The sequence below is a fragment of the Myxine glutinosa genome, chromosome 12, assembly GCF_964187855.1.
Source record: "Myxine glutinosa chromosome 12, kmMyxGlut1.1, whole genome shotgun sequence".
Lineage (NCBI taxonomy): Eukaryota > Metazoa > Chordata > Myxini > Myxiniformes > Myxinidae > Myxine > Myxine glutinosa.
The window spans coordinates 15827607-15841428 of record NC_136272.1 but is presented as its reverse complement, the minus strand read 5'-3'; the positions used below and the strand labels follow the sequence as shown (position 1 = coordinate 15841428).

At 45.5% G+C, this 13822-nt stretch overlaps 1 protein-coding gene across 3 annotated transcripts in view; it reads right to left on the bottom strand.

The window, feature by feature from the left end:
* Positions 1 to 13822, bottom strand: part of MTMR14 (myotubularin related protein 14) — a 50865-nt gene that overhangs the window by 12820 nt on the left and 24223 nt on the right. For 2 of the 3 annotated variants that reach the window (XM_068133193.2, XM_068133195.2), the window contains exons 10-17: positions 13616 to 13682; positions 13114 to 13199; positions 12029 to 12105; positions 11373 to 11409; positions 10123 to 10193; positions 7842 to 7897; positions 6549 to 6675; positions 6214 to 6372 (exon numbers count right to left, since the gene is read on the bottom strand). In XM_068133193.2, coding sequence (XP_067989294.1) covers positions 6214 to 6372; positions 6549 to 6675; positions 7842 to 7897; positions 10123 to 10193; positions 11373 to 11409; positions 12029 to 12105; positions 13114 to 13199; positions 13616 to 13682 — 680 coding nt within the window. The remainder of the gene's footprint in view (positions 1 to 6213; positions 6373 to 6548; positions 6676 to 7841; positions 7898 to 10122; positions 10194 to 11372; positions 11410 to 12028; positions 12106 to 13113; positions 13200 to 13615; positions 13683 to 13822) is intronic. The other variant, XM_068133194.2, reaches the window with a different exon arrangement.

Sequence of the window (13822 nt, the reverse complement as noted above, 5' to 3'; positions counted from 1 at the left end):
ACCTTTAGAGGCCATTTTTCCCCGCAAGCGGGGGTTGGCCTTTTTCGGGGGCCGTAGTTGTTGTTGTTTTTTGGTCCCCTTTTTGAAGCAATGTTTTACGGCCGGATGCCCTTCCTGACGCCAACCCTTTTTTGTCGCCTTTTTACGACAAACGGGGAATTACGTACTCAATTTGCCGACCTCGGAAGGATGACAGGCTGAGTCACCCCCTGGCGTTAATTCAGCGATTGACCGGGATTCGAACCCAGGATCCTAGGATCCTAAGCCCTCACCCTAGCCGCTTGCCCAACACCAGGGCTTCATTGTTTTTTGCCCAACACCAAACGAGCACAGCTCGTTTCAAATCCCCCTACAACATCTCGATGGGATTTCGATCCGGGCTTTGACTTGGCCATTCGAACCCTGGTGTTGGGCTAGCGGTTAGGGTGCCAGCTTAGGATCCTAGGATCCTGGGTTCGAATCCCCGTCGATCGCTGAATTAACGCCAGGGGGGTTGACTCAGCCTGTCATCCTTCCGAGGTCGGCTAATTGAGTACCAGTTCACTGGTAATTCCCTGTTTGTCGTTAAAGGCGGCAAAAAGAGTTGGCGTCAGGAAGGGCATCCGGCCGTAAAACATTGCTTCAAAAATTGGACCAAAAAACAACAACAACCACGGTTCCCGAAAAAGGCCAACCCCCGCTTTGCGGGGAAAAATGGCCTCTAAAGGTGGTTATTTTTTATTTATATTCAATAACATTTATAGGGGGCACCTCCGGGACACAAAGGTGATCCCGGGGGAGGAGGCTGTTTCACAGCACCACTTGGTTGTCTGCGACATAAGGGTGAAAGGTGCAAGGAGAGCCCGGCAGGTGAAGTACCAACCGAGATTGAAGGTGTGAAGGTAGAAAGAGGCGACGGTGAGGAAGGCATTAAAGGAGAGGCTGAGTATGGTAGAGGATGATGTGGTTGAGCTTGAAAGTGGTTGGAAGTCAATGAAAGATAGTCTGTTGGGAGCCGATGGTGAGGTAAGTGGATGGACAAAAGGAACACCGAGGCACTCGGAAACATGGTGGTGGGATGATGAAGTTGGAAAGAGGATTGACGAGAAGAGGAAGACGTTCAAGGAGTGGCAGAAGGCGAAAGGTACGGGGGCAGAAATGCAGAGCATGAAAGTTATAAGGCAGCCAAGAAGGCTCCAAAGAAAGAGGCAGCAAAGGCGCAGGAGGCATGTAGGAAAATGTTCGGAGAACGCTTGGATTCGGAAGAGGGTCAGAGAGCAGTATTCAGGATTGCAAAGCAGATCGCGAAAGAGAGGTGTGATGTGATGGGGGTGAGTTGCTTGAAGGATGAAGTGGGACAAATCGTTGTGGACCCAGATGGAATTAAAGGAAGATGGAAGAGATATATGGAAATGATGTTGAATGCAGAGAATGAATGGGATGGCAACATAGAGAGTAACCCAGTTTTAGGACCGGCAGAGAAGATAACTGAGAAGGAAGTTGAGGAAGCGATAAAAACAATGAAGAGTAGAAAGGCAGGAGGGCCGACGGGAGTTGTGGGAGATATGTTCAAGGCAGCAGGAGGTTGGGGTGTGAAGAGATTGACAGAGATCTGTAATCTGGTGGTGAAAGAAGGCCACATTCCAGTGGATTGGGAACAGAGTACCCTCGTCCCTCTATACAAGGAGAAAGGTGAGCCTTTGGACTGTGGCTTGTATCAAGCGATAAAGTTATTGGAGCATGGAATGAAGGTATTGGAAAGGGTGTTGGAGAGGAGGATAAGGAAGAAAGTGAAGATCAACGAAATGCAGTTTGGATTTATGCCAGGAAGATGTATGACAGACGTGCTTTTTATTGTAAGGCAGTTCCAGGAGAAGTACATGGAGAGGAGGAAGAAGTTGTTTCTTGGGTTTGTTGATCTGGAGAAAGCATTCGATAGGGTTCCACGTGAAGTAGCGACATGGGCATTGAGGAAGTTAGGAGTGGAGGAATGGTTAATCAGAGTAGTGATGGCAATGTACGAGAGCGTGCACAGCTGTAAGGACGAAGGACAGGAGCAGTGGTGAGTTTGAGGTGAAGGTGGGAGTGCATCAGGAGTTGGTACTAAGTCCACTACTATTTGTAGCTGTGATGGAGGTGCTGGCTCGGAATGTAAAGGAGGGTTTACCATGGGAGTTGTTGTATGCAGATTATTTGGTGTTGATTGCGGAAATGTGTATTGCGGATTTACGGAACTGTCCCACTGTGCTGTCTTTCCCTCGCGGTCCCACCGTGCTGTCTTTCCCTCGCGGTCCCACTGTACTGTCTTTCCCTCGCGGTCCCTCTGTGCTGTCTTTCCCTCGTGGTGCCCCTGTGCTGTCTTTCCCTCGCGGTCCCTCTGTGCTGTCTTTCCCTCGCGGTCCCCCTGTGCTGTCTTTCCCTCGCGGTCCCTCTGTGCTGTCTTTCCCTCGCGGTCCCTCTGTGCTGTCTTTCCCTCGCGGTCCCTCTGTGCTGTCTTTCCCTCGCGGTCCCTCTGTGCTGTCTTTCCCTCGCGGTCCCTCTGTGCTGTCTTTCCCTCGCGGTCCCTCTGTGCTGTCTTTCCCTCGCGGTCCCTCTGTGCTGTCTTTCCCTCGCGGTCCCTCTGTGCTGTCTTTCCCTCGCGGTCCCTCTGTGCTGTCTTTCCCTCGCGGTCCCTCTGTGCTGTCTTTCCCTCGCGGTCCCTCTGTGCTGTCTTTCCCCCGTGGTCCCTCTGTGCTGTCTTTACCTCGCGGTCCCCCTGTGCTGTCTTTCCCTCGCGGTCCCTCTGTGCTGTCTTTCCCTCGTGGTCCCTCTGTGCTGTCTTTCCCTCGCGGTCCCACTGTGCCGTCTTTCCCTCGCGGTCCCCCTGTGCCGTCTTTCCCTCGCGGTCCCCCTGTGCCGTCTTTCCCTCGCGGTCCCTCTGTGCCGTCTTTCCCTCGCGGTCCCTCTGTGCTGTCTTTCCCTCGCGGTCCCTCTGTGCTGTCTTTCCCTCGCGGTCCCTCTGTGCTGTCTTTCCCTCGCGGTCCCTCTGTGCTGTCTTTCCCTCGCGGTCCCTCTGTGCTGTCTTTCCCTCGCGGTCCCTCTGTGCTGTCTTTCCCTCGCGGTCCCTCTGTGCTGTCTTTCCCTCGCGGTCCCTCTGTGCTGTCTTTCCCTCGTGGTCCCCCTGTGCTGTCTTTCCCTCGCGGTCCCTCTGTGCTGTCTTTCCCTCGCGGTCCCTCTGTGCTGTCTTTCCCTCGCGGTCCCCCTGTCTGTCCCCCTGTCTGCTGTCTCCCTCGCGGTCCCTCTGTGCTGTCTTTCCCTCGCGGTCCCTCTGTGCTGTCTTTCCCTCATGGTCCCTCTGTGCTGTCTTTCCCTCGTGGTCCCCCTGTGCTGTCTTTCCCTCGCGGTCCCTCTGTGCTGTCTTTCCCTCGCGGTCCCCCTGTCTGTCCCCCTGTCTGTCCCCCTGTCTGCTGTCTCCCTCGCGGTCCCCCTGTGCTGTCTTTCCCTCGCGTTCCCTCTGTGCTGTCTTTCCCTCGTGGTCCCTCTGTGCTGCCTTTCCCTCGCGGTCCCACTGTGCTGTCTTTCCCTCGCGGTCCCCCTGTGCTGTCTTTCCCTCGCGGTCCCTCTGTGCTGTCTTTCCCTCGCGGTCCCCTCTGTGCTGTCTTTCCCTCGCGGTCCCTCTGTGCTGTCTTTCCCTCGCGGTCCCTCTGTGCTGTCTTTCCCTCACGGTCCCTCTGTACTGTCTTTCCCTCGTGGTCCCTCTGTGCTGTCTTTCCCTCGCGGTCCCACTGTGCTGTCTTTCCCTCGCGGTCCCTCTGTGCTGTCTTTCCCTCGCGGTCCCTCTGTGCTGTCTTTCCCTCATGGTCCCTCTGTGCTGTCTTTCCCTCGTGGTCCCTCTGTGCTGTCTTTCCCTCGCGGTCCCCCTGTGCTGTCTTTCCCTCGTGGTCCCCCTGTGCTGTCTTTCCCTCGTGGTCCCCCTGTGCTGTCTTTCCCTCGCGGTCCCCCTGTGCTGTCTTTCCCTCGCGGTCCCCCTGTACTGTCTTTCCCTCGCGGTTGTCAGCTCTTTCACGAGCCTCGATTCAGTATAAAAAAATATAAAAAAATAAAAAGTATGGATGGACTGAAGCAGAAGATGAACAAGTGGAAGGAATGTATGGAGGCAAAATGTCTGAAGGTGAATATCGGAAAAATGAAGGTGATGGCAAGTGGTAAAGCATGTGGTGAGGTGGAAAGAACTGGGAAGTGGCCGTGTGCTGTGTGCAGGAAGGGTGTCGGAGTGAATTCCATTCAATGTACAATGTGCGTTGATTGGGTTCATCAAAAATGTAGTGGTTTGAGAGGGTCATTAACCAGTGTGGCAGCTACATTCAAGTGTAAGGTGTGCACAGATGGAGCTGCAGACGGAGGAAACGTTGTTGGATCTTGTAGACGGCATGAAGCTGGAAGGTGTGAAAACATTTTGCTAACATGGAGACATGTTGAAGAGAGAAGGTTGATCAGACTCGGCAACGGTAGCTAGAGTGAGTTGTGCATGGAAAAGGTTTCGGGAACTGAGTGGCGTGTTGACGAGGAGGGGAGTGTCGTTGAAGGTGAAGGGAAAGGTGTATGCTGCATGTGTGAGAAGTGTTATGATTGATGGGAGCGAGACATGGGTAATGAACGTAGAGCAGCAACGAAGGCTGGAAAGGGTGGAAATGCAAATGGTTTGGTGGATGTGCGAAGTGTTGTTGAGAGAGAGGAAGACAAATGATGAATTGCGAAAAATGATGGGAATGGAGCCTGTGATGGATGCTGTGAAGAGAAACAGGTTGAGATGGTTTGGTCATGTGTTGAGGAAGGATGAAAGTGACTGGTTGAGAAGAATGATGGAAAAGAATGTAGAAGGAAGTAGAGGATGGGGAAGACCGAGAAAGACTTGGCTAAAGGTGGTGGAAGAAGAAATGCGGGTAAGGGGGTTAACAAGGGGAGATGCAGAAAACAGGGCAAAATGGATGAGATTGTCATGGGGACCGCAAGGCTAACCCCCGCTCTAGCAGGGAAAATTGCCTTGAAATGCATGTTGTATTCAATAATATTATGTCACCCCTTGCAACAAGGACAACAAAGAGGAAACCATTACAGGCACTGACCCCACAACTAAACATTACATCCACAAATCCTTTTTTTTTTAGCCGCGTCGCAGACGCTGCTCATAGAGTGCCCTCTGCTGTTGTTGTTGTTGTTCTTCTTCTTCTTCTTGTTCTTGCAGAGAAGACAAAACCTCGAAGCTCCACCCATTCTGGGAACCATAGCTCCACCCATTTTGGGAGAGGATTCATACAAACAAATATCCACCATTTTATTAACTCGCATAGCTTTGAGGCCTGTTTTGTAGGCCCGTGGTGTCTTCCTCTCTCACACAGTTTTATTTCAAATCAAATTCGATATATCATTTCATTTTTCACAGTTGCTAACATAGTTATAGACTCGGTTGAAAAAAAACGGGAAGAAAATCCGATGAAAGTTGCCCTTTATAGAACGAAATGAATTCTCAAAGGCCTGTAACTTCAAGTCCATTGAGATTTTTTTTTTTTAAATCGCGGCATGGTCAGTCATACACCGCCCGAAATAACAGACGGGAAAATGCCGAGATATATATATTTTGTTTAAATCGCGGCATGCTCAGTCATACACCGCCCGAAATAACAGACGGGAAAATGCCGAGATATATTAAAAATTCGTCCATTTGATGACAATCGTCACGATGAAATATTTAATTTATACGGCGTCACAATAATGTGGAGAGAGGAGCATAGCTTCGTTCACGTGTCGCCACACACGGGAAATTGCCGAGATTTTTTTTTTTTTTTTAATCGCGGCATGGTCAGTCATACACCGCCTGAAATAACAGACGGGAAAATGCCGAGATATATTAAAAATTCGTCGCCACACACGGGAAATTGCCGAGATATATTTTCACTTTGCACAAAAATAACATCAAGTAATCGAATCAATAGGAATGTCCTGTGCTTACAACATCGACGTTATAGGCACAGCTGCATCTAGGCATTGTGTAACATCGACGCGGCTTTTGTTTTAATTAAAACTTTTTGTACTTGTTATTTAAATAAAGGCCAAACAGCTATTTGTAAAATAGCTAAAACAACAGTACATCTCAATGGATCTCCAGGGCATGGAAAAAGCCATGTCCTCAGTTTCAATTTCTATTCTCTGATCATTTTTTTATGAGATAATAATTGTATAAAATGCAGTCTTTACCTTTCTCGTCCTGGTACAGCCAATGGGCTGCTGGATTTCAGCAGTGACGCAGCAGAATCTGGTTGGCTGGAGCCGTGTGTTCTCTCATCCATTTGGTGAAGGATTGGTCCCCACCCCTCCACGAGCACAGGGAGAGGCGAGCCATTCTGACCACGTCTCCTGGCAACCACAAAGCATTCCAAGGAGAGAAGCAAATTTCAAGAGTCAGAATGCAATATATAATTTATTAATATGACATGATAATCTACTTAAGAAAGATTGACTATGTCAACAACTATTGAACTCAAAACGTAGAGAGGTTATTATCGGCAAAAACAGGCACCAGAAAGGCCTACCTGCCTTGATTACCACGTGTGCTGTAAGCCTCATCGCCGAGTTGCAGCACTGCAGGGCAGTCTTCCCCGATGACTCCAAGGCCTCCGCCACTGCTAAGGCTGCTTGAGCTACCACTATAATGCTCGTCTGATTGGATAGTCAGGGGAAAGGTGCAACAGCAGAGCAATGGTGGCAAAATAAGAGCTCTTTTTCAGAGATACACATCTATTGATGGTGGGGCTGGCATTTCATGTTGCCACAAGAAACCATCACTCTGGTATTTGTCTAGAATATGACTGTCACTCAACAATGCACTACAACCAATATGGCAGTCAGTGATATAAAGGTGTGTATAAAATGGGAGCGGGATGGCCAAATTGATGAGCAGGCATCTTGAACATCAACCAACATGCTCCTCCACACTTGATAAGTGAACTTTTCAAATTCAAAAGATATGGTGCTGCAGGCTCCCAAAAATAACCTGAAAATTTGGCCTCATCAAAGCGTACCGCCAACTGCAAGGGTAGTCAGAGGCACCATGAGAGCTGCCACTGCTATGCTCCTAGTCTTCTGCCGATTCAACCAGCTGCTTATTTTGTTTTGTAAGCAGCAGGCGGCTGTGAGTAGCGTCAATTGCTGGTGGGCTGTTTCCGCTGATGCAGTGCCCCTTTTAGGTTAAAGGAGGAATTTGCAATTTGTTCAGCCGGTGATAGCTCATCTACTCCTCACGAAGGACACCGTGGATTATTGAACGTACACCAACTATTGTGATTCTTGCAACTAAAGATTCGTTTATAACTAGGTTTACTACTGTAGGAAATAGGGCGTGGCTGATGTTTTGAGCATTAGCCCTTCATCAGAACTAAAGAGAGTCAACACTCGAAATGTCAATGGATTTTTTTCCCCACTGACACAGACCAAGACTATACTACAATTGCGCACTTAACCCCCGATCTGGGTTACCTTCCGTGTCACCTTTTTGTGTATTGAGGAAATAGTTAATTAGCAGTCAGAATTAACTGGGGTGGAGATAGTGTTCATCATTTTAAAATTACAAGGCAGAATTGTCGACTGGTGAGGAATCTGGATGGATAACCGACATAGCATTTCCGTTTCTTGCGTTATTGAGGGCTCATAAGCAGTGTGATGCCAAGGGGATGTTTTAAAATAAAAATGTTTAAGGAATGAAAATCTGAGACCGCAACAGGTGATTGTCCAATAGAGAATCCAGGTAGATTATGTCGAGAAAAATAACAAATAATGGAAAGCAGATTTTCGCCAATTGCACAAAATAGGGAAGATAAAAGTCTTACCGAACACAACAAGTTCTTCTCCCATTTCAGGTTCAACACAAGAGAGTCTTTTCTTACTAAGAGGGGCAGACACATCAAGGTAAACCTATATCGTCTGCACTATGTAATGGAGGGGTGGGGGCAGGAGGGAAGCCAGGTTTTGCCAGACTGAAAGACACGAGAATGTTCCAATAAACAACACACACAACACTCCATATCACTATTCACTACATCTTGCGAACAAAACAACCATACAGTAATTCCTCACTTGACACGGTGGGGGTGGATCGTGCGCAGCCACTCGGCTGCTGGTTGCATCATTTTTTCTGTGGGCGCGTCTGCCGCTGATGCAATGCCTCTCTATAACCAGTTATCTGGTACTCATTTTGCCGACCTCGGAAGGATGACAGGCTGAGTCAACCCCACCTAGCGTTAATTCAACGGGATTCGAACTCAGGACCTTAGGATCCCAAGCCCGCCACCCTAACCATGAGGCCAACACCAGGTGATACTTGACACGGTATCACACGATATTTCGCTATAACATGGTTTTTCTATTAGGGAACACTTTTCGCACAGCAGGAACACCCTTATAACGAGATTTCTGAGCGGTGGTCGGCGACCTTTCTTAGGCTGCACAGAACAATACAGCTCGCATCTCAGTCCTTTGCCCCACCATCTTGCCGTGTGACACGTTCTCAACCGTCGCAACTTTTTATTAGGATTTACTGATGCCATTCCATTTGATTACAGTCATGAGAAATCATGAGGGTTAAGCGACCAAACACTCATAAGTCATAAATAGTTCCTCTGTGAGCAAGACAAAAAAAGGAAATCTATTCCGTTGGATGTTAAATTATAAGTATCAGAATGATATGAAAAAGGTGAATGAACATGCTGTGGACATAGGACGCACTCTCGGTCTTACTGAATCCACATCAAGTACAATCTATGCAAATGCCGATAAAATCAAAGCAAGTTGCAAAATTGTTATCCCTTGATTTAAGTGCTACAAAAATAAGTCGTACACAAACAACCCCGATGGTAAATATGGAAAGGCCGTTGAGTACTTGGATTGAACAACGGAACCAACAAAATGTTGTCTCGATCTCTCACCCTCACACGCAACCCTCACATTTCACATAATTACTGTAGTGAAATCGTATTAATGCTGAACCCAGGTAATGCTCCCTGCTCGCTGACACCGCGAGGGGGGCGCGGCTATAAGACCCGATGCGGCCGCTGCTCTAGGCGACTTCTCCTGTGACATGTTACATTGACTAGTAGACTCGTTAACGGTACGTACCGCATAGAATATTACGCTTGCTTTCATTGAACTATATTGTGGATTGACCTATGTGAAGCCAAACCTTATTTCTATTGCATTCCTGTATTTGCAGAATGATGTCAAAGGTCTTAATGGAATTAAACCAACAGATGGACTAAAGTTGTGGTCTTGAATGATTTCCACAACAATTACCCCTCGCACGCAAAGCGAAAAGCAGGGTGAAGCGATCGGTTCAATTCTGTTTGTCTGTCTGTCCGTCCACCCATCCATCCACATGCATTGATTTATGATCGAGGAACAACTTATTTTCAATTGAATGTTATATTTTGAACACGAATCAGAAAACGAACCTGTAGTTTAATCATACTTTGGATCTGAATTAGTCCCGATCGCACATGGGCAGAGAGGAGTGAAATAATATTTTTGCTGTCGGCCTGTCTGGCAGGCAAACAAAATTGAAAATAATTCCAAACAGGAAACTTACTGTTTTTAAGGATGTAATAAAGGACACGAATTAGGTATGAAGAACTAATGTAACATGTGAGATAGGGCGGTGTAACAAATAGAGTGCATCAACAACGGTAAAGTTCCAGAAATTAATTAATTTATATAACCTTGAAAAGTTTTGTTTGATATAAATTGAATTATATACTTGAACAATATCAAACACAAATAACCTTCTTGCCGCTTCAAAAAAATCTCCAGTTTTGCAGAACTTGGACATGTTAAATAAGGTGGTGTATAAGGCACTGCACAGCAACGGCAGTAAACCTCCAGAATGTTTTTCATACAACATTTTAAAATAATTATTTTATTCCAATTGAGTTATAAACTTTAACACTGTGTGGGGTAAGGTGTTCTATGAACTCTCGTTTCAGGGAAAATTGTTTTCGTACAACGCAATTTTGCTTAACGCGGTAGTTTTCAGGAACACATCTATTGTGTAAAGCAAGAAATTAGCGTATAGTCAAATTCTCATTCAGCATTACCAAAGCTGCCACCGCCTCATCTTACCATCGTCTCTTGTTCACAGAAAACTCATCACCCGTGATATGTTTGAGGAAGTTAAGGCAGAAGAAAAATATCTGAAAAAAAAATTATAATAAGTAAAACAGCAGAAACACGTGTGCGGCATTTTGTACAGCAATGTGATGCAAATCCAAACTTTTCAAATTTCTCTCCAGTTGGGAAGGTCGAGGCCGAGACTCTCCAGTCTGAATTCATCCTTCCAAGTGAGTACTGATGTAAGTCACAATTGATTTATTATAACAATATGAATGGGCTAAGAAAATATTAACAATGGATTTTATCAATTAAAGTTGACAAGAGCACGTTCACCACTGAGGAAAACAAGGTGTGGCTGACATTAGGTGTGTACGTCTCCGTAACTCTATTACTTGGATGGAGGGACAACACTCAGCCATACCTCATTTCCCACAGCGGTAACATACTCTCATCAAGTTTAGGTGTACAAAATCCATTACACGTTGTATACCGATGCAAACTGACACTACCCATATTGCATACCAAATGTGGCCCAGTAATGAACCAATCTAGTGACGACGTTGCAGAACAAATGACGGCTCCAACCGGATAGCCATGGCTGTCTTGTATGGTATTCAGAAAATAATAATAAATCTGTCGTGTAGAAACAATCTTTATTAAAGATTATCCTCATTCCCCAATCCCCATTCCCCCTTTCTCAATCTTCACTTCCTTCCTAACTTCCTCTATTTCTAGCTTTGTCAGTGCAATGTTTTTGTAGATTCAGTACCTTTTCATTTGTGGTTACCTTCAACTTCAACACAACACACACACACCTTTTTTGTTTTTACAAAGTCTGGCCTCATGAAGAACAGGAATTCAAGTCTTCATCAAAAATGCAAATCTAAATCTGTTGGAATTCACATTCATCCACATTCCACAAGGATAATTAAGTCAATAAACACATATTTCATTTCTTGCTCTTCCAGGAGCTTCGACCTCTGCAGAAAATACAATTGATGATTGATAACGATAAAGTACAGAAACCTCAATCACTTCTATCTGCACTTTTCAGCGGCGTACCTGGTGTATATCAAGTATAATCAAGTATCTGCATTAAAACAACCAATCATTTCCCTGGAGTACAACACACAAAAAATTATTGCCATTATTTCAAATTTTGTCTTCTAGGATTACCGTTTCAGTTGTTAGCAATGTGAATTGTGCATCTAAAACAGCAAAAAAAAATGAGGAACATATAAGCGGCATAGTGGACTCACCTCCTCTCCTTTACTCAGCCGATCATCGAGCATATGTCTGAAAAGCAAAATACATCACATTACAAAACTAGGACGGCACTCAGTAGAGAGCATACCTCTGCCTGGTTGGCCATATCACTCAATGGTGAAGAATCAAAATTTCGTCAAAAATTAAATAATTATCATGTCGGAATCCATATCCAGCCAGATCTTCACCAAAATCGAATCGATTCTTCCTTGTCACACACACGTGTCCACCAGGTTTCGTCCAAATCCGTCCACAACTTTTTGAGATATCCCGCAATGTAATGTATAGTTTCTGGCCCCATCTCTCAATGGTGAAGAATCACTTTAAAAATTCTAGTAGCCGGATCCGAATCCGGATCTACACCAAAATCTAATCATTTCGTCCTTGTGACATTCGCTACATCTCCATCCACAAATTTCGTCCGAATCCGTCCACAACCTTTTGAGATATTTTGTTCACAAACAAACAAACAGACAGGGGTGAAAACATAACCTCCATCCACCTTTGGTGGCGGAGGTAATGACCACTTGCAGACGATCAGGGAGTAAAAGGCGATACACAAGGTACAATAAGCCATTGTGCAGGACAAAGGATATTGCTCTTTTGTCTCCTGCAGGTATGGCAAGAGAGCAACATCATTTTAACTCACCCAAACAGGAACCAGTCATATGCAATGGTCAGGTAAAGAATTTCCACTGCGCCCAGCGAACGATGAATAGCCCCGTCCTGGGAGAAAAACAAAAGATTATTTAGCAGAGGATTTTTTTTAGCACAAAAGAACACACATAAACTAGATTTCTGCGATCACAAAGCGATCGCCAATGGTAAGCCGTTCCCTGGAGCCAGCGATCCAATGATGGCCATATTCGTTCCAGACCGCCATATGACCTTAACCTTCAACATTTAGGGATAGAGTGTAAATTAAGAAAATGTGTCCCTATCTAAAATCTAGACATAAAATTCAGCATCATAAAAATTGGAGGGAAATTTTTCAAGTTATGATCAAAAAGGTGTTTTTTGTTAAACAAGTCCCAATCCGAAAAACACAGGTCAATGACACGAAACAAATACCAGGTGCACAACTTCATTACAGGTACACTACTATGACGCAAAAACATCTTGGTAGGTCAAGCGGTCTCTGAAATTGTAAAAAAAATAAAATAAAATAAAAATCTCCAGACGGCCATTTGACCTTGACCTTTAACCTAGGAGGGGTATGATGCAAATTAAGCATACATGCGGCTTACTCAGCTATCTAGAGAGGGCCTTTTAGTTCCTAATAGACAACTTTAGTTGAGTTATGGTAAAACAGGTTAAATATATATAATTAGGTCATGACCTTAAAATTAGGTCATGGTCAAAACATTATGTCAATCCCACATACGTTTTAATCCCGTTTTTGATGCAAAATTTCATTCTGAAAGTCGCAGCCGACTGAGATACAGCTCGGATATTGGCAGAAAAAAGGGAGAAAAACCTAAATGGTGGTTTAGTAATCCTAGAGGTGTAAAAAAAAACCTCTGGTACCATTAAAATTGTGGGCACCAATTGTAGAAACAACCGCTAAAACAGTTATAAACCTCCACCTATCCGATATCATTCTATATCTATTCTATCACCTTGAGGATGCGTTTAGAAAGTCAAGTGCGCCATCAGTAAAACAAAACAAATGACGATTCCGACTGGAAAACCTGGACTAACAAGTGGCCTCCCAATTTCCGTGACCAGACTCACCGCCCACAAGGAGAGGCGAAGGAGAGAGACAAAAAGTGGCGTCCTATCCCAGCCAGAAATGCAGTGCACAAGCAGCCCACAATCTTCTATAGGTGTGGGGGAGCAAGAGGGAGAGAAGTGTGACGTAAGAGAGAGAAGTACGAAGTGGAAGAAAACAATGGGCTGAGGTGAGCAAAGGTATCATCTAGAAGGGGAACTGGAAACTTAAACCAAACAGCGACAGGAAGAATGGTGGTGAAGCTATAGCCAGGACCCAAAATGGAGTTTGAAGCCAGATTAATGGACCAAATGAAGGAATGGGGAGAGGGTTTGATCCTGTGGCCAAGGGGATGAGGGCAAGACAAAAGCCAAGGAACCAAGAAAGAAGGAAGAATGGAAGGTGATGCAAGCACCCTTACATCAAACAAGAGAGGAGGAGGTAAAGCAACACACACGCCTGAGAGAGGACAGGACATAGGGGACGTGGCAATTGGATGATCAAAGCCCAGTTGTGAAACCGTACCATCCAATGTAATGATGTGCAGCAGTAACTTCAAGTAATTCTGTGTTTGCTCCATAAGATCCCAGGACTGGACCATTTAACCAACACATGTGGAAACAAGAGAGAAGGTAGGTCATTTAAAGATAACAACTATTGGTAATCATTCACAAAGTCATCAAGAAAGTTTCTGAAAAAACAAAACAGCTGGGAAAGCCATACTGCAAGATG